General features: G+C 40.3%; 1 protein-coding gene across 2 annotated transcripts in view; it reads right to left on the reverse strand.

Moving 5' to 3' along the window:
• LOC149537230 (rhodanese-like domain-containing protein / PPIC-type PPIASE domain-containing protein) overlaps positions 1–27,218 on the reverse strand; it is a 122,900-nt gene that overhangs the window by 78,863 nt on the left and 16,819 nt on the right. For both annotated transcript variants that reach the window (XM_089807423.1, XM_089807424.1), the window contains exons 4-6: positions 10,436–10,536; positions 10,196–10,306; positions 9,971–10,079 (exon numbers count right to left, since the gene is read on the reverse strand). In XM_089807423.1, coding sequence (XP_089663549.1) covers positions 9,971–10,079; positions 10,196–10,306; positions 10,436–10,536 — 321 coding nt within the window. The remainder of the gene's footprint in view (positions 1–9,970; positions 10,080–10,195; positions 10,307–10,435; positions 10,537–27,218) is intronic.

Below are 27,218 nucleotides of genomic sequence, written 5' to 3' on the forward strand. Positions count from 1 at the left end.
TTTTGCTTCTTCAATCATCTTCCTAGACCATAAAGGTCCTTTCTTATTTTCTCTAGGTTCATGAAGGTATCCATGGATTCAATGAAATTACTATCTTCTATTACATCTTGATTCTCCCTCTGAATCTGAGAAGAGGGATCCTTTTGAGAATCTTCATTATTTATTTCATTTTCATCCTTGGATCTTTTAAATGTAATATCTTCATCAAATATTGCATCTCTACTTAGTTAAATGTGTCTTTGTCCAAGAATGTAAATTTTGTATGCATTAGAAGTTTCACTATACCCAACAAGGATTCTTTTTTTTCCCTAGAAGACTCTAGCTTAGTTCTTTTCTCTTTAGAAATATGAGTGTAAATAGGTTAGCCAAATATTCTCAAGTGGTCGATGTTAGGTTTTAACTCTAGAGAATGCTTCTTCTAGGGTTTTGTTTTCTAGATTTAAGTGAAAGCATCTATTCTGGATGTATACAACAGTACTAGAGGCTTCATCCGAAAGGTGAGTTTCTAAGTTTTGATCATGCATCGTGGCTTATGCAGCTTCAACAATGGTTTTATTCTTTTTTCTGCTACTCCAATTTGTTGAGGGTTGTAGGGAACAAAGAACTCCATCTTACTCCCATCATTTTTACAAAAAAATAAAAAAAATTCTGATGTGTAATTCCCTGCCATTGTCTGTTCTTAGAGTTTTGATCTTCTTTCCTGATATGTTTTCTACTAGTGCCTTAAATTCTTTGAATCTTATAAGAATTTCCTCAAATTCTTTAGATTTTAGAAATTATATTCATGTCTTCCTAGAGTAGTCGTCTACAAAGATAATATAATACAAAAATCCTCCTATGTAGGGAACAGACATAGGTCCACATAAATCAGAATGAACAAGTTCTAGAACATTTTTAGATTTTTTTCACTATTGTGAAAAGAGCTTTTGGTATTCTTCCCTAATGCACAACCTTTGCATGTCATCCCTTCATGTTCAAGTTCGAGTTTAGGTAATCATGTTACCCACAAAAATGAAAATGTCCTAGTCTCCTAAGCCAGATTTCACTTGCATTAGTTGACTCATGAATTAATTTTGAAGAGGGAGAAGTACATAGCTTGTAGAGGCATCCATGCCTTATTCCAATAGTACGAGCATTTTTTATATATGAGTTCTTGGGCAATGCTAGTACTTTTCCTAACATGAAAGTAATTATAATACTCCTATAAGTTCGAGTGAGATGCCTAATTTGAGGTTGATAGTGCAAGTCCCAATTCCCTTTACTGGATAATTTGTATCATCTCCAATAGTCACTTCTTCATCATAATCTTCTTCTATGGAATCTAGATGTTCTTTGAATCCTATTATGTGTCGAGAAGCCCCGCTATCTATTACCCAAGTGTTTAGTTTGTTTGAAACTTTACTAGATAGGGCGTGTTTACCGCATAGATTAATTAGGAAACGCACATAGATAATAAACACGAACACGAACAGCAGAACTCTTATTATTATTATTCGCATATGCCCAAAAGTACATTATTCTTGTATGATATGATATCCTCTTTACAATGCTTCCCGAAGGGGTTATAAATACTTTCTGAAGAACTTTCCCGAAGGAGTCCGTCGGCCAGATACATTATGTCCGCTACAAACTATTTACCCGTCGGCTACATAACAAGAACTTTTCCGAAGGGACCCATCGGCTGATACACAATTTCCTTTCCGAAGGGACCCGTCGGCTGATACACAATTTCCTTTCCGAAGGGACCCATCGGCTGATACACAATTTCTTTTCGGAAGGGACCCATCAGCTGATACACAATTTCCTTTCCGAAGGGACCCATCGGCCGATACACAATTTCTACCGACGACATCATCCCCCCCAAAAAGAAAAGTCGTCTCCTAACGACTATTACAAAATCTCTGAGACAAATCAACAACCAAAATACATTGACTAACTAACTAGTCTTCAACACTGTCACCTTAGCCAATCTGACATCTGACCCTGATAGCCACCTGTGTCGCTTTCTGCCTTCCAATTCAGAGTACACTAAACCAAGTGTCGCTGCACTGCCTCCAACTGGATGATCAGCTCCTCCCGAGCTCTCTACGCATCCACCAAGACAGCCTCACGGCCAACACCTACTCTCAGTGCCTCCGGTACACAGACACTCCATGCCTGCAGCAGCTCTAAGTCTTCTCAACTGGTCAGACTCCCACGACTGATATCCGCAACGACTAGGGGTCCAAGGGGCAACACCCCCGGCGGCGTTGAGGGGTAGCGCCTCGGCCAAGACCAAATTAGCACTCTGAAATCCACACAAAACTACACGGAACACACCATTTCTGTCATTTTCTGCCAATTCTACACTCTTTCTGGCAATCGTTGGTTCTTCCTCTACCCTGTGGCATCATCTGATACTCATTTTGAGCAATCTCGATTTGTCGACTTTTTCTTTTTTTCTTTTTTTTTTTAAGAAAACCTCCTGTCACCCTTCTGTGCTACAAATGTACAACTACACCATACATCCTGCCATTGTATCGACTCCTTCCTTATGCAATATCCTGTAACATCCTCCAAAGTCTGAATGCAATAGCAAGTAGAAGCCGTACACCAAAACCCCACTCTTCAAAATCTGTAATCTCGCAATCCAAATCCGTACGCATGATATGCTTGAAAAATCCGTACAACCACCTCGCATTCCAAATTGCAATTTCCATACACTGTCTTTACTTCCAAATTTTGTGCACCGTACGGCCAAAATTCGCAGTGTCAATGGCTTTCCTCAAAAATCCATACAGGTATACCGTACGGTGATTTTACATGGTTAAAATAGCTAAAAATCCGTACGCTCCAAATCTTCATAAAATCTATACGGTGAGTAGTGAAATCCACACAGTGAAAAAGTCCGTACTTTCTCAGGCTATTCAAATCCGTACGGTGGTCTCAGTGTTACAATATGCAAAATTTTTTTTAAAAAACCGTACACTGTAAGAAAAAGTCGTACTACAGCAAAACCGTACACCAACCTTTGAAATGGAAGCCGTACGGTATTCTTCCCTTCGACTATGAAATCCGTACGGCACTGTTTTCTTCAATATGAAAACCGTACGGCACTTTCCATCGGCTATGAATTCCATACGGTACTGTTTTCTTCAATATGGAAACCATACGGTACTTTCCTTGAATTATGAAAACCGTACGCCACTTAAATTATGAACATTTTCCTCCAACCATGAAAACCGTACGGCACTTAAATTATGAAATTTTTTCTCCAATCCTGAAAACTGTACGGCACTTTTTTTTCTCTCTTTTTTTTTTTTTTTTTTTTTTTTTTTTGAATAATAATGAATAGCAAAGTCAGTTTTCCCTTCGACCATCGTCACCGTCGGTCTGCAATGACGAAGGGGTCTCCCGAAGGCCATTCTGTGACACAGAAGTCTTCCGGCCGTGGTATACCTTCGGCTTCGAGCCATTCAAAGTCCATAATTTTATTGCTCCATTGTCCCCTACTTTCCGGATCTGATACGACCCGACCCACTTAACTTTGAACTTGCCTAGTTTGATCTCATTCCGATCGTCGTACTTCAACACCCACTGTCTGAGTTGAAACCTGCTACGCCTGTTCTGTGTCATCTCCATATCGCCCAATTTGTTCCCGAAGCTCGCTACCATGGACTCCGTCAGCTACCCCTTCTGTCCGTCAATAACACTTTCACTCTATACTGCTACAACTTTTATTGAACCCTTCCTCTTTGTTGCCTGTGCAGACCGTATCTTGTGTCTTCCTTGCTGCCGGTACCTTTCTGCTATATCTGTGGTTCGACATAATACTTTCTTCCTGTGCAGTCGTACAGTAGAATCTTTCCTCCTTTCAGGTTCGTACTGTATGTTCTTTCCTTCAGCTTCAGTCATACCCGTGTTTCCTTCTTCGGCTTCTATGTGTTTCTTCGAACATTCATTTCCTCCTTCGGCTTCTCCATGTTCCTTCAAACATTCATTTCCTCCGTCAGCTTCTCTATGTTCCTTCGGACATTCATTTCCTTCTTCTTTCTTACCTTCGTCGATCCTTAGCATATTACAACTTGGAAAGAGCTCGTAATCCTCTATCTGTCAGTGGTAAAGACCATTTACTGAATCCAAATCGTCATCTCCTTCCAATCGTAGGACTCCCTCCTAATCGGGTTCCATACTCTGTCTCCTCTCATCGTCTTCTCCTTCAAAATCCGACGATAGAGCTTCTTCTCCAATCATCTGAGTGTGTAGATCGATGACATACTTCCGGCCTTTGCTTTCAAGTGATAAAGTATTTTTCTTCCAATCATGCTTCGCCTTGGCTTGTATCAACCACCCCCGGCCCAGAATGGCATCATATCCTCTCCACTTCAGTGGGATCATGACGAAATCCAACAAAAATGGCTGTGTTCCAATCATCACTGGTTGTGCTGTCAGGACTCCCAATGGCTTGATTCCATGTTGATCGGCCGTTAGCAGCTGGAATGTAGGCGGCCATAATGTCGGCTGTCCCAACTTTTTCCAAGTGTCTTCAGGCAACACATTGACACCAGACCCTTCGTCCACAGTTGTTTTCGTCAATACAGTCCCGAGAATTCCCATTTCAACGACTACCGGATAGCGTCCGGATGAAAGAGCTAACAGCATCGGATCTTCTACACTTGCACCACTTTCCTTCTCCTTTTTGTCCACTGCACTTGCTCCACTTTCTTGCTTCCTTCCATGTTCTCCTGGTAGTTGAGCAGCGGGAACAATGTTTGTGAGTACCGATCGGAGCTGAGGCATAGTGAGCAACAGATCACTTATCCTGACGGGTATCTCAGCTTGCAATATTTGCCGTACAGTGTTCTGTTCTGCGCAGTTCCGTACGGAGGTACTCGGCGTGTCCTTCAGGTGTGCCGTTTCTACCTGTGTTGCTTTCTGGATCTCTGCCCGTGCTTCCTCCAGTCTCTTTTTTTCTTCCGCTAGGTCGGGGCACACTTTTGCTTGCTGTCATGTGATGGCCAGAACCTCTTCTTCGTTCATCCCGACGATGATCAAGTTTACTCTCGACTTTGAACACCTAGCATCTTCATGATCACCAGGTCCACACCATCTGCATAACAACTTCGGTGTGTTCGTTGTTGTACACTCTCGGGCGAAGTGACCCCACAGATTGCATGCGCGGTATTGAACTATCGGCCGACCATTGGCATCGTACTGGATTCGACTCCTCCCACAATTATTGTTGTTGTTTTGACCGCACTGATTGTTTCTATATCCTCCCGATGTGGCACCTTCCGTACTGGTACTCCTGTTCCCTCCTGACAGGGATGCGTCCTGCGTCAGGAACACTTGCTGCAGTGTTCTTGCTTTCAAATTGAAAGGGCATTCCTTTACCGAGTGTCCCAGAATCTGGCAAATCTCACAAAATTGATCTTTCGGGCAGGATCCCTTTGTATGGCCTTCTTTCTTGCACTCCGTGCACCATAGGTCATTGCCCTTAGTCTCCTTGTTCATGTTTTTGAATTCCTTCATCATCCGAATCATGTCCTTCTGGAGGGCACGGACCTTCCTGTTGCTTCCCTCGTCATCGTTGCTATCCTCTCCTGAAGATGCATTGTCATCTGAATCGAACGAGTTGTTCTTCTTCTTCTTCTTTGTCTTCTAGTCACTTTCGAGGTTCATTGCCCGATTGTACGCTTCATCGTATGTTGATGGTGGCACGATCTTCATCTTTTTCCGCAGCTTCGGGTGAAGGCCTTCAATGAACCATCTTTTCTGGAACCCATCTGCCGGCTTATTCTCCATTTTACTGATTAAGTCCTTCAATCTCCTAGCAAAGACCCGTACTGTTTCATTCTTCTTTTGCTTGGTATTGAATATCTCCGCTACAATTTCATTATCGTCACGCAGGAGTTGAAATTCTGCGATGAACTCCTTCTTAATGTTATCCCAACTGTTTAACTTTTGTGGATCAGTATCAGTAAACCAATCAATCGCAACACCCCGTAGGGTAGCGGGAAATTGTCAGATCCATTCGTTTGTATCTATTATGCCATTTGCCCTCCATATGGTTTCACATGTTTTACACTGTCGAATGGGATCAGCTGCTTCATCACCATCAAATTTAGGCAACTTTTCCTTCGGACCTGCCATTATCACTGTATGTTGAGGGTTTTGTTGTGTACCTGCACTGTTTTGCACTCCCGCGCTGTTTTGAGCACCCGCGTTGTTCTAAGCTCCCGCACTATTTTGAACACCCGCGCTGTTCTGCACACCTGCGTTGTTCTGCACACCCGTGCTATTTCCAACACCCGCGCTGTTCTGCACACCCGCACTGTTCCGCACACCCACGCTGTTTTCTACACCCGTGCTGTTTTCGGCTTCCGCGCTATTTTCAACACCCGAGCTATTTGCAACACCTGCGCTGTTTTCGACTTCCATGCTGTTTGGTGAAGAGGGTACGTCAACCGAAGCTATTCGTCCCGAAAGTATATCTCAGACGAAGAGGCCACTCCACGCTCATGCTCCCTCGGCACTCCGAGCCGTGCGAGTCGATCTCCTTCTGTCAGGATTCTCTTCCCATGGCGTATGCAGGTTCAGAAACTCCTCCCTCGCTTCTTCCACAAAATCAAGCCGTTGTCGAGTCTCCTTCAACAATCCTTCCGCACTCCTGTTTCCGTCGGCAATCTTCTGGAATCTCCTTCGGCGCTCTATCTGCTGAGCCAGAATTAATTTTTCCTGTGCAACGCGTATGTCATCTTTTTCCTTCAGCTTACTCTTATCTTTGTTCAATTGATTCGACATTTAATTCATATTCGCCTGCCTACGTACCAGGTCCATCGGGCAACGGCGCCAAATGTTTACCGCATAGATTAATTAGGAAACGCACACAGATAATAAACACGAACACGAACAGCAGAACTCTTATTATTATTATTCGCATATGCCCAACAGTACATTATTCTTGTATGATATGATATCCTCTTTACAATGCTTCCCGAGGGGGTTATAAATACTTTCCGAAGAACTTTCCCGAAGGAGTCAGTCAGCCAGATACATTATGTCCGCTACAAACTATTTACCCGTCAGCTACATAACAAGAACTTTTCTAAAGGGACCCGTCGGCTGATACACAATTTCCTTTCCGAAGGGACCCGACGGCTGATACACAATTTCCTTTCCGAAGGGACCCATCGGCTGATACACAATTTCTTTTCCGAAGGGACCCATCGGCTGATACACAATTTCCTTTCCGAAGGGACCCATCGGCTGATACACAATTTCTACTGATGACAGGGCGGAGTAGAATACAAGTTTCTCTAAATCCATATCAATGCTTGTTTAACTGACTTCAGCAAAAGAGGCTTGAAGTTTGGGTCTACCAGGACACTTCACTGCAAGATGACCATATTTTTCACATCTATAGCATTGCACTTTTGATAGGTCCCTTCTTTTCTTGAATGGTTGTTTCCCATTTGCATCCTTTCCCTTTTTCCTTTTTAGGTAAGCCTTCTTCCCTCTTTTGTGTGCTTGAGTTGTGAGAATTTGAATGTCTTCCTTTTTGGAATTCATAAAGATAACTATAGTTATTAATCTAGACTCTTCTTGAATGCAATCAACTTTCAATCGGTCAAGTTTGGGGAGTTTGGAGTGAGCATTTACCCCTTGTATAAATGTTTCCCAGAGACGAGAAATCCATTTAAGGCTATCATAGTTAATTCCTTACTATCAAAGGCATGACCAATTGTGGAGACTTGATTTCTCAATTCTGTTATTCTCATTAAGTATGAAGTGATAGTTTCTCCCTGACTCATCTTTATATGGTGATGTTGATTTTTAAGAGCAAGAACCCTACTAGTATTATTTATCTTGAACATATCTTCTAGAGCTTTAAACATAGCATATGCTGAGTCTAATTTTATGATAATAGGCAGTATGTGAGCTGTCACTCCATCTACCAATAATTTCATTGCTTTGGTGTTGTTGTTCTCCCATTGAAGCTTTTCTTCTTTCTCACTGGGTTCAAGGACCGAATTTTCCACTATCGTTTTTAACTCATGTTCTTTTAATGTGAGGATCATTTGTAATTTCCAAGCTTCAAGATTTGAAGCACCTTAAAGTCTGTATTCAAGTCTAATTCCATTTACCATGTTGACGAATGCAATATTTTCCAAAAGAAATATTTTTAGTAATTATCTCAATATAAAAAAACTGATTAGATCTTTTTCCTTACACCTGCTCTGATACCATGTTAAATTGGACCAGATTTATATATGGTGAATACTAATTTTCTTTGATACATTTTACAGAATTAATTCTCTACGTATATGTTTTCCCTTTTTTTCACATTATATCTGATATGGTACTGTAATTGCAGAAAGCACCTTTTAACAAACAATGCCAAAGCACTCAATACTTGAAGGCTGTATAAAATTTATGTGTTTGGTTTTGTTTATGTTTGGTCTGCACATATAAGTAAGGGTGCGGACAGTCGGAAGACATGTCCATGAATGAACATGACTCCACAGTACATGGAGACATGTTCCTTTGTGGGCATGTCTCCACATCACCGTTTTAGTTTGTCGATGCCCATTAAAACTGCACTAAACCATCAATATGAAATCGGTCTAAATAAGTTTGAAACATAGTTCCGCTATTGTTCAAACCAATTATATTAATTAATTTAATTTACTTCAGAATTATAATGATATATATATATTTCTGTATTATTATTTTATATTAATTTCTTCAGCATTTGATTTAAATTTCTCTATTAAATATATATTATATATATGAGTTATGTATATATAAATAAAGCATCAATCTTTATTATATTTTATAGATACTCATTTATATCTACGAATAATTTAAATAGAAATTTAATACATGAATTTATCCGACTGAAGCTACAAATCAATAACAAGGTGTGTTAGGTTTGTTACTGCAGGATCTGATTTCATATTATCCCACACATAGAATGGCAACATTTCTACAAAGTTACATCAAGGATGGAAAAGATTCTTGTAGTAAATTATGTGATGGAATGCCCACACAAATTGCTGATCATAAGGTGAGAAACTTATAGCATATTGTCATGGCTCAATTATGATTTTTATATTTTCAGATTTTTATTTTTCCATATGGAAGTTGGATTCCTGTTTTAGTTATTTCACGGTAATAGAACAACCACACATTTAAAAGTTTGCATCTAATATGAAAGCCATGGTGTTCTATTTATATTTTCAATGCAGCTCTTCAGAGTGCTTAATGATATTTAAATAGCTAATGAAAAGCTGTATTATAGATCCTGTTTTATAACCTGGTCTGAGGCAGTATACATCATAAAAGCAATAATCTTTATAACAACATGATCTCATCTCCATGCAAGTTTTTCCTTGAAAATGTCAGTTAAACAAGATTTTGACACAATCGTCATTTAATCATGGGCGAATCTTAATTAAGTAGCAACGCATAATTACATTGTGATTTTCCACAATTATTTGGCAATTTTCACTCAAAAAATTAAGGATTTATGGGTTTTAATAATTTCTGTGGCAACTTTTTCTGATTTTTCATCAAAACTTAACCCTTTTTTCTACTGATTGATCCAATTTTTTTAAAAACAATTATCCTTTGGTTGGCCACTTTATTTCTAAGAACAACTTTTTCTGCTACAGTATATAAATAAAAAGTGCATTTTCAAGGGTGTGCTCTCTTGACAAATAAGAGAGGTCAACATAAGTATATTTCTCTAGATATGAAAAGCTGTTCCTAACTTCCAGTAACAAGAGACAATGTTGATGTGCATAGCAATGTGGAGATTTTTTTATTCTTTCTTATTTCTAACTGTATTCTAAGTGTCAATAATTATATTCATGTCATTTAGGGTAGATTTATGACCTTTTTTCCTGATTCCTTATTCAATTTAAACAGAAGGATTAAATCGTAGAGACATTTGTCGGAAAGGATCCATTACAAAAACAACCCTTACCAAAACATAAGTGTCCTTCAATGGATCAAGGTCAGTTGTTATAGTTGGGCCCCAATTTCCGAATTGCCGGAGAGGGTAGATGTTGAAACCCGGTAAGGATGCAATATCTCTGCTAACAGTCAATCCAAAAAATGAGTTGCAGTAACATTAGAACAATGATAGAAATATTTGGAAAAGAATATTTTATAAAAGAAAAATAAACAAATTGTCCACTGATTCACATACACTTCATCTGGCTCACGAACATCCATTAATTGAGCATCATTTAGAAAATTCTCCTCAAGCATTTTAAGATGAAGCTCTTCTGGTTCAATATTCTTAAGAAATCCTCCCTGCCTGAAATTATTTAAAAAATTAAATTTAGCAATTTACAATAATCAATGGCTAAATTATTTTCTTAGAAAATATTGCCACACAAGAAAATTAGAAAATGGTTAACAGTAAAGCATGAACATGTGTGTGTACCTTTCAGATAAGACTTGCAGCAAGTGCCAACCAAACTTCGTTTTGCATCTAACTGGTTTATTTAGAGGTGCATTAAATGCTGCTTCTTCAAATTCTGGAACCTGTATGAGGCTTCCATCATCCATGATTCCCAAAACACGTATATTCTTATCCTTAATGTACATAGAAAATGGATATTTGCAAAATTAAAAGAGAAAATTTGAAGAAAAAACCATTTAAATTGTCTTCTTAAGTAATAAAAGGTTCACAACTAACACCAATGTCCCTAGCCAGTGCATTTAATTACAAGGAGTAAAAAATTGCAAAATTTCAGACCCATGTTTCATGGCATATCAGGGATGGGGACGGGGGAGCAACAGTCGGGGAGGCATTTTTTGGGGATGGCATGGGACAGCAATATACAAATTTTCAAATATATATATGGCATTTTTTAAATACATATAATTTGCAAACTCTTCGAGTTGCCAAGTCCTCTCTATGTTTTTTCTGGGTGAGTTTTCATAAGTTTAACTCCCGCATTTTTATAGACACAAAACATGGGTGAAAATGTCGATACAGGTAAAACGCTGGTAAAATGCATTTTTCAGATGTTTTTTCCATAAAACCATGCATTTTCTCTTTTGCAAAGTCAATTTTTAATTTAATACATTTTGCAATTGAAATTTTCAAAAACAAAATGTTTCTTTAAGAAATTTAAATTACTAGTACTTTCTAAGTTGCTGAGTTAAAAAAAATGGGCTTGATAAGTACTCTCAATACACATGCACAAACACAGAGGAAGGGGTGGGGGAAGAGAAAGGGGAGGAGAAGAGGGAGAGGGAGAGAGATGTCAATAAATAATAATAACATCAATATGTAAATAAATCACGAGAGCGGTAGTATAACAGCATAATAATTTTCAATAAAGCAGTGTAACAGCAGTTTTAAACATCAAAAAACAAAAGCCTATCAATATTGAAAAGCCTCAAACATGTATCCAAAAGTCTCAAACATCATAATACAACAGTCTATAAAACTAAGCCTCATTTGAGCAATCAATATCCAAAGGCTGTTCAAATGAAAGAGAAAAATGGCAAAACAATTTGTTGGTTAGTGTTTTGTTTTGGCTTTAACTCTTTAGGCCATTTAGGATTTTAGTATGGTATGGTCATGAGTGTGGGACACTCACACCACATTAGAATGGAAAAAAATGAAAAAGCCCTTTCTATTAAAGCCAAATAGTCCTCATCTGCAAGAGGATGCCTAGCAATCTCTACGACAGCCAAGGGGTGTCTCAAATGTCCCTCAGGCATCCCAGGGATGACTAGGCATTCCCAAATAGGCCAAGGATGGTTCATGTGTTTCCTGACAATATCCAAACATGACAAAAAAGGGGGGTGCATTCCCTTTGTTGAATATTTCCACATTGACGTCAAAGCTAGTCAGCAACTTTCTTAATTAGTAGCAACTATATTTAGTTGTGCTATTGTTTGGTGAAATAAATATTACTTGCTGGATCTGGTAATGTAGTGAGCCAATATGGTATTATTTGGTGTATGGCGAGTGCAGGTGTTTGTATACTCTGATAGTTTCAACCTTTGACTCTTGGCAGCTTGACTTAATTATTCTTTTTTGGGGCAACGGTTTCACATTCTTCCGTTGACTAGAGTGGGCAGCTTATTCCTGATGACAGATGAGTAATGTCAGCATTAAAAAGAAAATAAACCAGCATTATAAATGGAATCATTTTGAATTCTAAAGTAATTTATAATTACTTTGGCTGTTCTTTTACTTGTTTAGAGTTTATAAAGACAAGCACGTATGTTGCATGTTAAGCTTTTCAAAATTGTTTTACTGCTATTAATCATTTTATTCATTTTGGTGTGGGATATATTTTTGTTGTATTTTTCAAGTTGCTGCAGTTTGGTGATTTTTCTCTGAAGTCTCTCAATTTCATTTAGAGCATTTATTTGGCTCTCTTCAAAATCTAAAACCAAACTATATTGACAATGGTTGTTCTAGGCATACAACTAGAGACGAGCAAGTTTTTCACTCTCAAAAGGACAAATAGAGGTATAGTAAGATTTGATAATAATGTATTTGCAAAACTCAAAGGCACACTTATTTTGGATGATGGTGAGAACAAATTTGAGAATGTTTTATATGCAGAAGGTCTGAAACATAATCTACTAACTGTGTGATCAAGGACACACTTTAGTTTTCAATTCAGCAAACGGAGGGTTTAGCAGAGCAACAGATCGGTGAAACGGGTATAGCACTGGGTTAGCATAACAAAGAAACTAGCAGTGGGTTAGCAGGAGCTTATTTAATTGGAGCTCTTACCAGCGACAATAAAAAACTCATGATGGTGGTCACTTACACATACACTTATAATGAGAACATAATAATTCATTACAAGTAGATGTTATACCATCCATTTCTATACATTTTCCACACAATATTCTTGCTGTCCGCATACACAATCACACTCCAAAAACCCATTTTGGGTTTTTCCACCATAAAACATATGTTTTGAGCCCAAACACATTCATTCATTCGAGGCCCCGAAAATTCCCAGCCATACCTCACATGCAAAAGTTCTACAATTCATGCCTCCCACTCAAAAACATGCAATGGATCCCCTCTTGAAGAAGTACTTAGCTTGTGGAATGGAATGAACATGCGTGGAATAGAATGAACATGCAATGGATTCACCTCTTGAAGCTTGTCATGACTAAGAAAACTGTACCAACTAAAGGTAAGAAAAAGAAAAAATGAAGTATCATTATGATCAGTATTGTAATTCCATACCTCCTTCAAAAGTCACCGCATACTGTGAAGATATCAGAGATATAGATATATTACACTTAGCTATCAAAGACTTTTTGAGTAGAGTAGACATTGCTGCTACAAGTGAAATGTCACACATAAAACAGAGCAGCATCCATTTTGTTTCTACTTTCCCTTTGGCTGCCCATGAACGTGTGTTTATGTGTACCTGTGCAAAGAACTTTGATCTCCCATCAAGGACTTTTGGAGACCAAGATGGGAAGACCATTATCAGTCTTGATCTAGAGACCATTGACAAAATCTTCTGAGTTCCACCAGTTTCAATGGTAACCAATATCACAAAACAAAAAGCCTTGGAGAGATGGAATAGTGACATTGCAGAATGCAGTGGGTATGTGAATGATAACTAGTTGATCAACAAGAGGCCTAATCTTGTTAGATGGCCAAGGGAGTGTGTTGTTCTAATTTCAAGGAAGGGATCAACGATCTTAAGTCACTACTTAGTCACATTGGTGGACTGAAAGAATCCAACACCGTTGAGCCATGGATGTATAAGTACATTTATCTCATTGTTCGCTCCATACAAAAGAACATCTTTCCGGGAGAAATGATTAGTCTTATGTTATTGGAGCTGTTGGTTTTCCTGATTGCTGTCAATGTATTAGCACTGCCTATTCGATATGTGTTCCAAAGGCAGCAACCTCTTGTATTTATAGTGAGCATAAGCTACAAAAAGACATGTCCCTTCATGGGACATGTCAGTTCGTTTATTAGATAATTAATATAATAATAAATTTTAATTATAGTTTATATATATAAGATTTCCATGAATTATTATATTAATTTCTTACATAATAATGCTTACATATATATAAATTTATATCTCATATAAATAAATATATGTAATGTCCCTATCTCCATGCTAGACCTTTTGGTGCCTAGTTGATCTATCTTTCCATCCGGATAGGCTAACAACATTTGTTTCGAGGATGCCACTCAGTCACTAGGATATATTTGGTTTCAGTGGGGAAGATATGCAAGTGGGAACTCCTAAGGTTAAGTCACTTTATTCTAGTAAGTTGATTTATAAAGTACTTTATCTTTTAAAAGAGTCACTTTATAAAATAGGCCTTTTATCCCACATTGCTTAGTTATTCGCACCTACCCTCACTTCGAGGTTATAAAAGCAAGCATCTACTTTGGGATTATCACCATGAGATATATTAACATATTATTTCGAAAAAAAGGTTGCCTGAATGTGATTGGTCTTTTCTTAAGGATGACAACCCTTAAGGAGATTAGTGAGATGGGATGCAAACCCAGTGGCTCACATTTCATATCCAGAACTGGAGTTCGATTTGACATAGAGGAAATCGATGGGAAGTTGGAGTTTCAATAGCAGATAGAAGTAATAGAGGTTTGAAGATAACCTCTAGTGTTGGTGACATACAGGCCAGCAGCAGCAGGCAGACTTGAGTGCAAATGGCAGATAGGATGATAGTCTCTCCACAGTCAAGTTTGCAGAGGTAAATCAGTTCATTGAAAGTAACACTACTTGGGTGATTGACCAAACCAAAACGTGGCCATTCTTAACATCAAAACCGATGGCAAGGTTGATGTGAGAGTGGGAATTGAACACAAAGGTAAGGGTGATTGTGGAGGACTGCAAGGCAGCAACAAGGCATTCCTATGGCAGCAGTACAGGCATTATATCCTCCAGCAATATGGGTGTTCGTTCCTCCATACAGACGGCATTCTCCAATGGTAAAGCAGGTATCGGAGCTAGTGTACAAGGCGGCATCATTCTGAAAGAGACACAGACGGTGGCTTGGGCAAATAGCAGGTAGTGTGAATCACTCACCAACCGCAACACATGCTCATTATAGACATCGGGATCTGCACATCTATTCTAGGTTCCTTCCATCATATTTCCTCTCAGCATATTAGGATTGTCAACATGAGAGCTAAGAGTTATTTCATTTAATTTCGCATTCCAGTTGGTAGTTTCTTTCAACACTTGTATTAGAAATTATATATATTAATGCAATAATATTGTCCTTCTTGAGCCGCCATTGGTACAAACTATCTTTGGATGTCCATATATCAATTGTTTGATCAGTCACACCATATATTTTAATAACAGTCCTAGCAAGAATATCACAGTGATATCAAAACTTTCATTTGTTTTGGGGTTGCACACAAACAGTTCATAAAAATGTCACTAGACAAGTTTTGAATTCTCTACAAAACTAAGGGATTGGATATTACAATGGTATCAGAGACATAAGACCTGCCAACTTGTGGGAAGGATTATCATGTAACAGGCTGGGTCAAATAGAAAAAATGACGGTTAGGCATAAGGAGGAAACCTTCTAAATTTAGTCACTTCCAACCTGAGCAGGCAAAATCTTCAAATCAGATTGATATTAAGAATAGTTATTCTATTGATGAGGAGTTAACTTTTGGGAGAGGTGAACAGGTTGAACAAGATGAACAGGTACGTACAGGACACTCAAATAGCTCCTAATGAGAATGAACAAGAACGAGAAGTGAGGGAAATTTTGAGGGCTATTAGAGATGGGCAGAACAATATAACTACTGCACTTCAGTAGCTTACAAGTGATATGCAGCAGTTAGCTCTGCCTCGCAGGGCAGCCCTGAGTCATCACAGTGGAGGTGGTAGTGTGGCAAGATCACCCCAAGCTGCTAGGGGCCCCACACGGAACACTAATAGGCCTTTGATGCTCATTTTAATGCAATGGCAGACGTAGCACCACCCGCGGCACCAAACTTATTGCCAGATAACGTTATGGCAATGTACAATGAATGGGATTTATTCCCTGATCCGGTTAGCAGAATTTGTCCTTTGTTCAATACTTAAATCAAAAAAGGGAGACAGAGAAACCACAACAGGACAGAAGACCTAGAGCACAAAACAGGGACTTGAAGCATGCCATTAACAAACTATCTCTCCCTACTTTTGATAGCAGCAATAAGACATCTGCAAAAGCTTGGATTCACAAGCTAGACACCTACCTAACACTTAAGCCCATGTCAAAGACAGAAGCCATTAGATTCGCTACGATGCATTTAGAGGGAGCGGCATAGGCTGGTCACCCAGGATCATGGTCTCATTACTTCTTATGAGACTTTCATCTCTAAGCTAATCACTCGCTTTCACAGGAAGGATATAGAGGTCTATTACAAGAATTTGGCGCAATTGCGACAGAGTGGATCTCTAGATGATTTCATTGATGAGTTTCAACAAATTTCGGTGATGGTTTCGGATATGTCAGAAGAGCGTAAGGTAATGTTGTTTACTGAGGGTCTACAGGACAGATATAGAGGTTTGGTTAAGGTACTTAAGCCAAACACCTTGGATGATGCTATTAAGATCACACACGATCTAGAATCACCCTCTTCGATATTACAACCTTTTAAAAAACTTTATAAGGGATCCACTTCATTCCAAAAGAACAAGAACCAGCATAATGCTACACCTCCCAGGATGGACTTTGAGACACGAAATGAACTCAGGAGGATGTTTACCATACAGGGTAAAGGCTTAACACATGTGTAACATGATTCAGCGCAGAACAGATACTTTATTCATATATGCACTTGCTGAATACAATCCAGATACAATGACTACAATGATCACAATGATAATTCCAAAGTCCATCTCAAACGTGTACATATACCTTTCCGAAGGGGTGATTCAAGCGTCATGCGCCTGTTCGGATACCACTCTACCCGTTAGCTGCACTATACATTTTACCGACATCATTCCCCCCCCCCCAAAAGAAAAGTCGTCTCTGAACGACAATACAACAAAATTCAAAATAACAAAATACATCAATGCATAAGTACTAGACAGAGGGATGCATCCACGTCCTCAACTCGTTCAACTCCATTTGTAGCTTGTAGACCTGTTCTTTCCTAATCTTCAACTCTGCTTCTGCTTCCATCTGAAGCTCTAGGGCTAACTGCATCATCTCTCCGACTTCTCCCAACTCCTTCTCTGCTGCTATCTTTTTTTCTGCTAACATGGCTGTCCTCTCGGATTGCCAAGCCGCCCTCAGATTCCCAGGCTGCCTTTTCTGAAGCTAACCTGCCAGCTAACTCCTCCCGAGCTCTCTCAGCTGCTACCTGATCCGCCTGACTCCTCTGAAGAGTGTAGTACACCTCCCTATATAACTTCGCTATCTCATGAATCAAAACCTCTACCCGATTCTCCATCTCAGGGTCTCTCATCGTGGCCCAGTCCTACTGCATCTCTGCAATCTCCACATCTAGTCATCCCCTCTCCTCAAAACAAACTTTAAAAGCAACTAGACATCCCAACCTCATGAAGGATATGACTCCCTCCAGTTCCTTCACCACTGACTCCAATGCCTAAGTCTTTGTCGAAGCTAACACCTGGTGAACCTAAGATGCTAGAGCTGCGACATCATCAAGAAAAACTGCCTGTCATCGCTATCTCCTGCGCTATTGGGTGTTCCTGTTGTGCACCCATAGCCCTCTCCACTGCCTCTGACATACGCTCAATAGCGCTATGCGGTACTCCCTCACCCTATGCCTGCCCAACCTCCTATAATGGGTTCTCCAGAACTGCTTCCCATGTGGGTGTCGGCAAGTATGTCACTCGAGGTGCTGGGGTTCGATGAAACTTTGTACTCAGGAAAGCACTCACCTTCTAGGTTTGGCTCTCTCTCTCTCTCTGTCCTACTCAGGTGATGCCAACAGTGTCGTATCTACTATGGCCACCACGTCAAAACCTACTACATCCAATCAAACACCTGATGCCCCCAACTCCTCGCCTGCCCGTACCTCCATCACCCCTGTCTCTATGTCCATCTCCATGTCAGGTACCAAAGTCTCTCCTCCTGTATCTAGTAGAGTCTCACGAGTCGGCTCCATCGGTACCTTCGGAGCTGCTATCTCCGTCGGTGACAAATGTGACTCCGCTACAACTCGTGTCTCTATGGTGGGCTACGTCGTAGCTGAAACTAGTGTCATCACCACTGGCTGCATGAACTGTCCAAACCCTCGGATACCATGTATGCCTACAAGAACCAAGTGTGTCATAGCTGAAAGCATCGGTCGCAGAAATCTCAAAGGTGTAGCCCTAATCACTTCTACCTCCTCGTCCTCTTCCTCTTCCCCCTCAGACCCACTCTCCTCTGAAGATGTCTCCTCTTAGCCACTATCTGTGTTTCCACCATCCGGCCTTGGTCGCTTCTGTCCTAAGGTTTTGGTGTTGAGAGTATCCAAATGCCTCCACTACATAATAGATGGTTCGCCAGGCGCGAGTGGTCCCGGTTTTGCCTCCAGTGCATCATTCGGGATCATTCGCGTTGTCGCATCCAGGAACAGACCAATAGCATAATGTGGCATATAAAACGTTTTATGCTGCAAAGTGAGAAACTCCAACATCCATTCGGCCAATAATCCTACCCAATCATAAACCCTGCCGTGCAAAATCCCGTTCATCATGGCTACATGGGGAAAAGAGATATCTGAAGCGCGGCTCGAACTTGTGAGGCAACTTTTCACTATATCGATCAAACAACGCCAATGACCCTCCTAAATATTAGATTTTTTTAATCCTCTGCCCTTGGATGTGTCTAAAAGAGCCTCCGGTTCCGCCTGCGACAAGTCTCTGCACACAAGCTGTATCAACTTCAACTTCACTTCACGGCTCATCTTTTTTGGCTTGAATTCTATTTTTCACCCGCCCTGAGCATGACCAGGTATGCCAAACACTCATGTAAAATCAGTCAGTTTGAATGATACTACTAAATTGCGATCAAGATATTCAAACGTACTGGTTCAAGAGAATCTATCATACGTTTCAATCATAATGCGCAAAAACCCTTTGTAGTCTCTGATGCAAAATACTGGCATTTGCACTACCCATTCTACCTGAGCTTTCCGAATACTAGCCTTCACCGAGTGGTTGTCTAGAGTCTCCAGCCACCACTTCGGGCACTCTGCACCATTTAACCCTTCGAATGTGATACTTTTTATTGTAGGAATGTCTCTCGACTGCTTCGGTTGCTTAGCTTTCTTCTTATTTGCACCTACACTAGTCCCTACATAGGTCCCTCCTGCTACACGAATTCTAGAAGGTAGTGTCTTCACATTTTTGTTCATGGCAATGTCTTCGTCTAGTTACCTCTTCCAAGCTCTCTTTCTAGCTAATTGCATAACTGTCACTTCTTGTCGTTTTGTGAATCAATCTCAAACCGTTAAGGCAATTACTACTTCCGTACAAACTTTTCACAATTCCCTCTCTTGTGCTGGCTTCTGTACTGTACGGCTTCCTCACGCTTAGTGAAGTACAGCTACAGTTCCTTAAGGTTAGCCGTACGGCTTTTTCTTCCCTTCAATTGTAAGAAAATTGTCCACTTATTTTCCAACAACTATGACTCCTTACTATCTTCTAGCTGTACGGTTAATATGATTCCATTCCTTATGACTCATACGCCGTACGGACAACCTTTGTCCCTGTCGTACATCGTACGGCCTTCCTTCTTTCTCCCTTCTATGGTTTTCACACTGCCTCCAACTCCAATTCCGTACGCTATTTTTATGTTCTCCTATCTCCACTTCAACTTTATGTCTTTCCTGGCGATTACCTTTCGCCTGAGAAACTTCAAAATATGCAGTACGGTTCTCTTTTATTTTGAACAAATTTTAACTGTACCCTTCGTATGGGTATATACCGTACAGTTGTCCTCAGCTCTCCTCTGTCGTACGCCTTCCAAATGCTCCTCCTGCTTCCACCGTACGGACCTTTCCCTCCTTGAATTCTTTTTCAATTGTGTTGTACGATTCCCTGTATCTTGAAACCAAGTAAATTCCTTTCCTCGTACGGTCCTGCCTCTTCTCCATATGGCATGTGATTTTAATGATTCGTACGGCTTTGAAATACCGTATTCCTAGTCACTCTTCTTCCGTATGACGTACAACATTCCTCCTTTCTATTTGCTGCCCCCATACAGTGCCTAGTAAATTTGCCTTTTGTCTCTGTATGGTGTATGATCTCTGTTGTTCGGTCTCCAATTTGTTCTTCTAATCCGCATGGCCGTACGGACTTTAGTTTATTCCTCTCTGTGCTTCCTAACAGCTTCAAATTATCTCCTACATATTACTGAGACTACTCTTCTGTGCTTCTGCCCATACAGTGTTTTGACTTGCTTCTATGTCCTTCCGGAGTCTTTTTGTTTTCATGTCCCCCAAAGGTTGTATGGTCTTCTTTTGTTCCTCGACAATGGTGCCAAATGTTTACCATACAAGGTAAAGGCTTTAACACGTGTAACACGATTCAACGCAGAACAGGTACTTTATTCATATATGCACTTGCTGAATACAATGACTACAATGATCACAATGATGATTCCAAAGTCCGTCTCGGACGTGTACATATACCTTTCTGAAGGGGTGACTCAAGCGTCACACATCTGTTTGGGTACTACTCTACCTGTCGGCTACATTATACATTTTACCGACACCAGAGGAAGAAGCTGTGTTTCACTTGCAGAAAGCCACAGACCCCAGATCATAGATGCCTTGGCAAAGACAAAATACATTATGTTGAGGTACTTTCAGAGAAAGATGAGCAGCAGCAGGGCAGCAATGTTGATGGCAGGGATGAGGAAGAAAGCGAGGAATGATCACCTAGAGAGAGAAAGAAGGAATCCATTCAAGGACAGCCGCCTATCATTCCCCTTCCAGCGATTCCACAGGACATCCCTTTCGTTTGAAGGGAATAGTTAGGGGACAGTGTATTGTGTATCTGTTAGATACAAGGGCATCACATAACTTCATAAGCACACGTTGGGTTACAAAGTAAAAGTTACAGATTGATGACATACCCAAGTTTGAGGTTAGAGTGGCAGGAGGTGTGAGATTGAGGTGCACATGGAAAGTGTCAGGAAATTCCGATTCATTTTGATGACTTCTTAAGGCAGATTTTTATGTGGTCCATTTGGATGGATTAGATGCCATGTTGGGAAAATAGTGGTTGCAGACTATTGGCGGATACACAGTTGGTCACGATAAGATGCAGCTCGAATTCTTACAGGATGGCCGACAGGTGATCCTCAAGGCTATGCCAGAGGGTGAACCTAAGTTGATCTCAGCCCACAAGATAGAGGCTATATGAGGCATAATGACATGGAGTGGGCAGCATACTGTTTCATTTCCTCTAAGGCTACCATAGACTTAGTGCAGCAGTTGCATATCAACATTCAGTCAGTGCTTGATAAGCATAAGAGGGTTTTTGAGGACATACGTTTGGGCATTCCCCCAAATAGAGGGTTTGAGCATATCATTGAGTTAGAGGAGGGCACCAAACGAGTCATCACTACACCTTATCGTCATCCCAAGCACTATAAAGAGGAGATAGAAAAGACAATTAAGGAACTTTTAGACATGGGACACATCAAACCTAGCTCCAGCCCCTTCGCTTCACTTCTTCAATCATATTGGTGAAGAAGGATGGCATTTTTCGCATGTGTATTGATTACCGTGCTCTCACCAAGAGGATCATCAAGAACAAGTACCCTGTCCCTCACATTGATGAGTTACTGGATGAGATACATGGGGTAGTTTACTTCTCGAAGATTGACCTCAGATCGCAATACCATCAAATATGGGTTCACAAGGAGGATGTGCATAAAACAACTTTCCAATGTCACTATGGACACTATGAGTTCTTGGTTATGCCATTTGGACTCACTAATGCACCGGCTACATTTCAGTCATGCATGAACCATATTTTTAGAAAACAACTGCGAAAGAGCGTGTTAGTATTTTTTTTATGGCATCTTGGTTTTCAACAGAACTTGGAAGGAGCACCTACAGCATTTAGATGAGATACTTAGTATTATAGAGGAGCATTCATTGTTTGTGAAGGAGTCAAAATGTGAGTTCGGATTGACTGAGATTCTTTACCTTGGTCACATGATTGGTGTAGACGGGGTGAAGGTACACCAAGAAAAGATTCAAGCAATCCTGGATTGGCCACCATCGAGGAATGTATCAGATTTGAGGGGCTTCTTGGGTCTTTTCTCTTATTACAGGAGGTTTGCTAGAGATTTTTCACAAACAACAGCTCCCCTCACTGATCTCACACGGAAAGAGGCATTCATGTGGATAGTTGATGTAGAGGTGACCTTTGATAAGCTCAAGCAGGTGATGAGTACATGCCTAGTCTTAGCACTGCCCAATTTCTCTTGGTCATTTGTTCTAGAGTGTGATGCTTCAAAAAGCAGGATTGGCGCAATTCTAATGCACGATAGGCATCCAATTGCTTATGAGAGTAGGAAGCTCAAGGATGGTGAGAGACTGTACTCCACCTATGACAAGGAAATGTTGGCCATTATGCACACTTTAGCCAAGTTTATACAGTACTTGGTGGGCGGTAGACAACAAAAGTGGGTCCGCAAGATTCAGGCCTGTGATTTTGACATCGAGTATATCAAGGGTAAGAACAATGTAGTTGTTGATGCGCTTTCCAGGAGACCTTCAATGGTAGAATGTTGTGCTATTTTTGACATATCGTAGATTGGAAGTCCCAATTGTTGGTTGAGTATTCTAAGAATACTCAAGCATGTCAAATTATGGATGGACAGCTTCAAGACAGCAGGTACAAGGTCATCGATGATGTGATTTTTTATAAGGATAAGATCTACCTCATACCAAGATCTAAACTCAAGGGTAAGATTATGGAAACTCTTCATGATGCATGTTGCCCCACTTTTCGTTCCCTAACCGATTAGCAAAAGTGAATACTTGTGTTTAAATGAGAGGAGCGAATTCTTGGTTTTGTTTGAGTCTAGGTCTAAGCCCTCTTAGCTTGGACGAGTCTCTCGGATTTTCCCTTTTCTCCCTCTCCTCATTCCTAGCCAGGTGGTTTTTCATTTTGTCAAGTGATCTTACGGGTAGGTTAGTGCCCAGTTCGATGGAGATTCATGTTACTCATTCAATGATCAACTACAAGTTATATCCGTTTACGGCTTATCACTATTTGAAAATATGATGCTTGCGAAAATTTGGAAATTGTCTTCTCCTCGGCGGGTTTTCTACTCGTGAGGATGATTTCCTGTGAAAGGCACTAAATGATGTACACATATCAAAAACATGCAAATAACAAGGCATCCTACAATGAATCAATGTTTCATCTGCGATTATGACTTTAGAAAATGGTCTAGGTTCATTGTGGCCCTCATAATCATCCCCGGCAAAAAACTCAAAATTGACTTCTTCTCGGCAGGTTTTCAACCCATGAAGCTAGTTTTCCGAAAAGGCAGTTTGGAATGCAAAGGAACGTTAAGTGGTCCTCGAAAAGGCCTTTGCATCTCTTTTAGACATTTCTGAATTCAAGAGGGGCAATTGTCCAAAACTCCAATTAAGAAAGGAAACATTAACAGAGAAATGGAAACTATCTTCCCCTCAGCGGGTTTTCAACCCATGAGGACATCTTCCCGAATTCCAAAGGAAATCAAGTTAATGATCAGATTGGATTCACAAGTCGTGTTTAGAATGTCTTAGAATGATAATAAAGTGAACCTAAACATTACGGGAAAGAGATAATGATCAGGATCTAACTTGGCGGACATTCTCCCACGGAGTACCCTAATAGTAACTTCCTGAAACTGAAAGGAAAACGGGAAAGTAAGTTATGGAGATACAGAAAGTTACCGTTGAGCCCAACAGAACAATGAAAAGACCTCTAGATGACCGTTAAACACTCGTATTTACTATTCAACGGGTATCCCCTTAAATTCATTCATGTGGCGCGAATTCTGAAGACCAACAGATGGATTGAGGCTCCCATATATATGGAAACATAAACAATTGAACAAACTACCATTCTTTCTTTGAACTGTTATTTTGTTAATGTGCATTGCTTTTTGAAAATCTAGTAATTGTTGCATTTGCCATCCCTTTCACTTTCTCAATTCAAATCTTGTTCTCAAAGTCATGGCAACCAGGTTTGCGGGTTTTGACGAATTGACTAGGATCAAATCCCAATTGCAAAATTTCACCGACACTTTGAAGGTCAAAAGATTGAAAAGTGATCAGGTCCTAGATGAAAGCACAAAAGGACATAAAGAGGGCAAGATTCTTATAAACAATGAAAATAAAAAGATATTTTGCACCGCTCTCGTGACATCGCGAATACCAAGGAAAACAGTGATAAGAAACGTCATATCAGCAGTAGCTCGCTAATCCCATTAATTCAGGGAGCACTGAAGGGTTGTAAGAGAACAAAGACAAAGAAGAGCATCTCAAACACCTTTTCGGCTAACCCATGGTATGATAAAGAATGCAAGGCTGCAAAAAGAAAATTCAAAGGGAGAAAGGAAAACAAAACAATCATAAGAGAATACAAACAGCTGATCAAAACCAAAACAAAAAAATATGTGATAAATCAGAGAAAGGAGCTAATCATGTTAGGAAAGCACAATTCTAAAGATTTTTGGAGGAAGTTACAAGCAGCTAGGAAACAAGTTGAAAATAAAATCACGGATTCTGAATGGTTAGAGTATGCAAAGTCTCTTTATGAGAGATTGGAGGACGAAGCTTCACTCCCTGCAACCAACAATTCAGACTAAGACATTATTTTAGGGATAAGGAGATTAGTGAGTGGAAAAGCTCAGGATATTGATGGGCTGCAAGCTAAATTTCTAAAGTGGGGGATAGATTTGTAAACTCCACAGGTTAGGAACATTTTTAATATGGTCGTGCAAGGCTGCTTTCCCACGGAATGAACCACCAGTGTAGTCATTCCTCTCCATAAGAGCAGGGATGTCAACAACCCTTCCAACTACTGCACCATCATGGTGAACCCCCTATTAAGCAAACTCTACAGGAGTACGGTAGAGCGGAGAATCAACGGATGGGCAGAAAAAGAAGGGAAAATTCAAAAGAGTCATGGGACAAGCAAGTTTCAGACCAAAACATTCCACTATTGATCACTGCATTACCCTAAGGTTCCTCATCGAAAAAGCGAGGGATAAACAGGGGGAAGAGGCTTTTTGCTGCTTTGTTGACTTTAAGAAAGCTTTCGACACCGTCCCTAGGGATACGTTATGAAATAGGATAGAAGAATTGGAGGTCCCAACAGAGCATAGAGCTGCTGTTTATAAACTTTATGAACAGGTTAAAGCGAAAATTAGAACCAAAGTGGGCATGTCAGAATGTTTTGGCAGTGACATAAGGGTCAAACAAGGGTGCCCATTATCTCCTACCTTGTTCGGCCTCTATATTGACAAGTTAGAGGAATGGCTAAACAAAACCAACGGAGAGGGCATTCAGCTCGCTGAATATGTGATCAGATTGCTTTTGTATGCTGATGACCTCATTCTCATTGCTAAAACAGCACAGGGGCTAAGGGAACATTTGAAGAACTTAGAAACCTTTTGGATGGAAGTAGGGATGGAGGTCAACACTTCTAAAGACCAAGGCCATGGTCTCTTCCGTCAGGAAGAGAAAACAACAATGCACTTTCATATTTAATGACAAAGCGCTAGAAATTGTAGAAGAATACAAGTATCTGGGAATAGATTTCCATTACCGGCTCAGTTGGGAATCATGCAAATCAAAAAGGATATAGGGAGGATGGAAGGCTTGTTATCTTCTTCAAAACAGGTGCAGGACAACAGAGTTATGAGATTGGAAGACTAAGAAAACCCTCCTTGGGTTGCTAGTGATACCAGTTATTTTATACGGCAGCGAGGTATGGGCGAGCAGCGTATCAAACCATTAATGGCAACAAATTGAAAGAATTCAAAAGCACTTCATCACAACTAATCTCAAAATCAAATCTACAATTCCATACGAGATTAGTGTAGCAGAGGCGAGCATATTCCCAATGGAGGCCTCGACAATTATTAGATTGTTGAGCTATCTAAAAAAAGTGAGTAAAATGGATACACAATGCTGGCCTAATAGGGTGGTTGACGGAGAACTGGCTCGTCGGAAGAAGACATGGAAGAAACAAAATGATAAATGGTTCAACAAATGGAACATTGACTACCAAGAGTGCCCAAAAAACAATTTTGAAATTAAAAAATGGGTGCCAGGAAAAGTCAAATCTGTCGTGTGGGCAAATCAGTTAGGTAGGAAAAAAGCCTATTATGTCAAAGAATTTAATCCACATGCGAACATGACGACAAAGAATATTTAGGAGCCGAGATCAAAAGAAAGGCAAAAATTCTAATCGCTCAATTGAGATTTGGTTCCCACCGTTTGAGATGTGAAACTGGTAGATGGAAGGTCCCTAAGAAAGAGTGGGAGGATAGAATTTGTAGATTTTGCAACGAGGGTGTGGTGGAAACAAGATGTAATGTTCTTGACCTCCGGATGCGAAATGGGTGCAACTCGAATGGTATTGTACAGTATACAATGTGTATGACAATGGATGGATTGGATTATGTACGGCTGAGGAGAGTTACTGGCGCTGTACAGATGAGGAGAGCAGGTGGAATCAAGGGCGTACGGTATCCTTGGTGGCCATACGATGAGATGAATGGAGGATGTCGTAACTGAAAGCAGAGTCATGTGTTATCCTTGGTAGTCGTACAGTAGGATGAAGGAAGAGGTCGTACGGCAATGCAGCCATACAGTGAGGAGGCTTTGATGTACGATGGTGCAATTCAGTGTACAAAGAGGATGGAGAAAATGGCGTACAGCATGATGCTAGATGGTCGTACGGCAGGCCGTACGTTGGGGTTGATGGAAGACGGGAAGAATGTACAGAGTTGTGGGTGGAAGGTGAAGGTCATACAGCCAAGGAAGAAGCAATTACGGACAAGGGCAGGAAGCAGTACGGTTAGATATCTGAGCCCCATGGTGAAACACTCTTGTTCATTCACAAACACATAGATTTTGATGGAATCCAAACACAAAATAATAGACTCGAATACAGATAATTCCTTTAAGAAATATATATGCCGAAAGATGATGCTCTGATTTGCCAGATCCGAGCAAAATATTATAT

This window comes from Cupressus sempervirens, chromosome 10 (genome assembly GCF_028749045.1).
Source record: "Cupressus sempervirens isolate cs-2001-9-10 chromosome 10, ASM2874904v1, whole genome shotgun sequence".
In the NCBI taxonomy this organism is placed as follows: domain Eukaryota; kingdom Viridiplantae; phylum Streptophyta; class Pinopsida; order Cupressales; family Cupressaceae; genus Cupressus; species Cupressus sempervirens.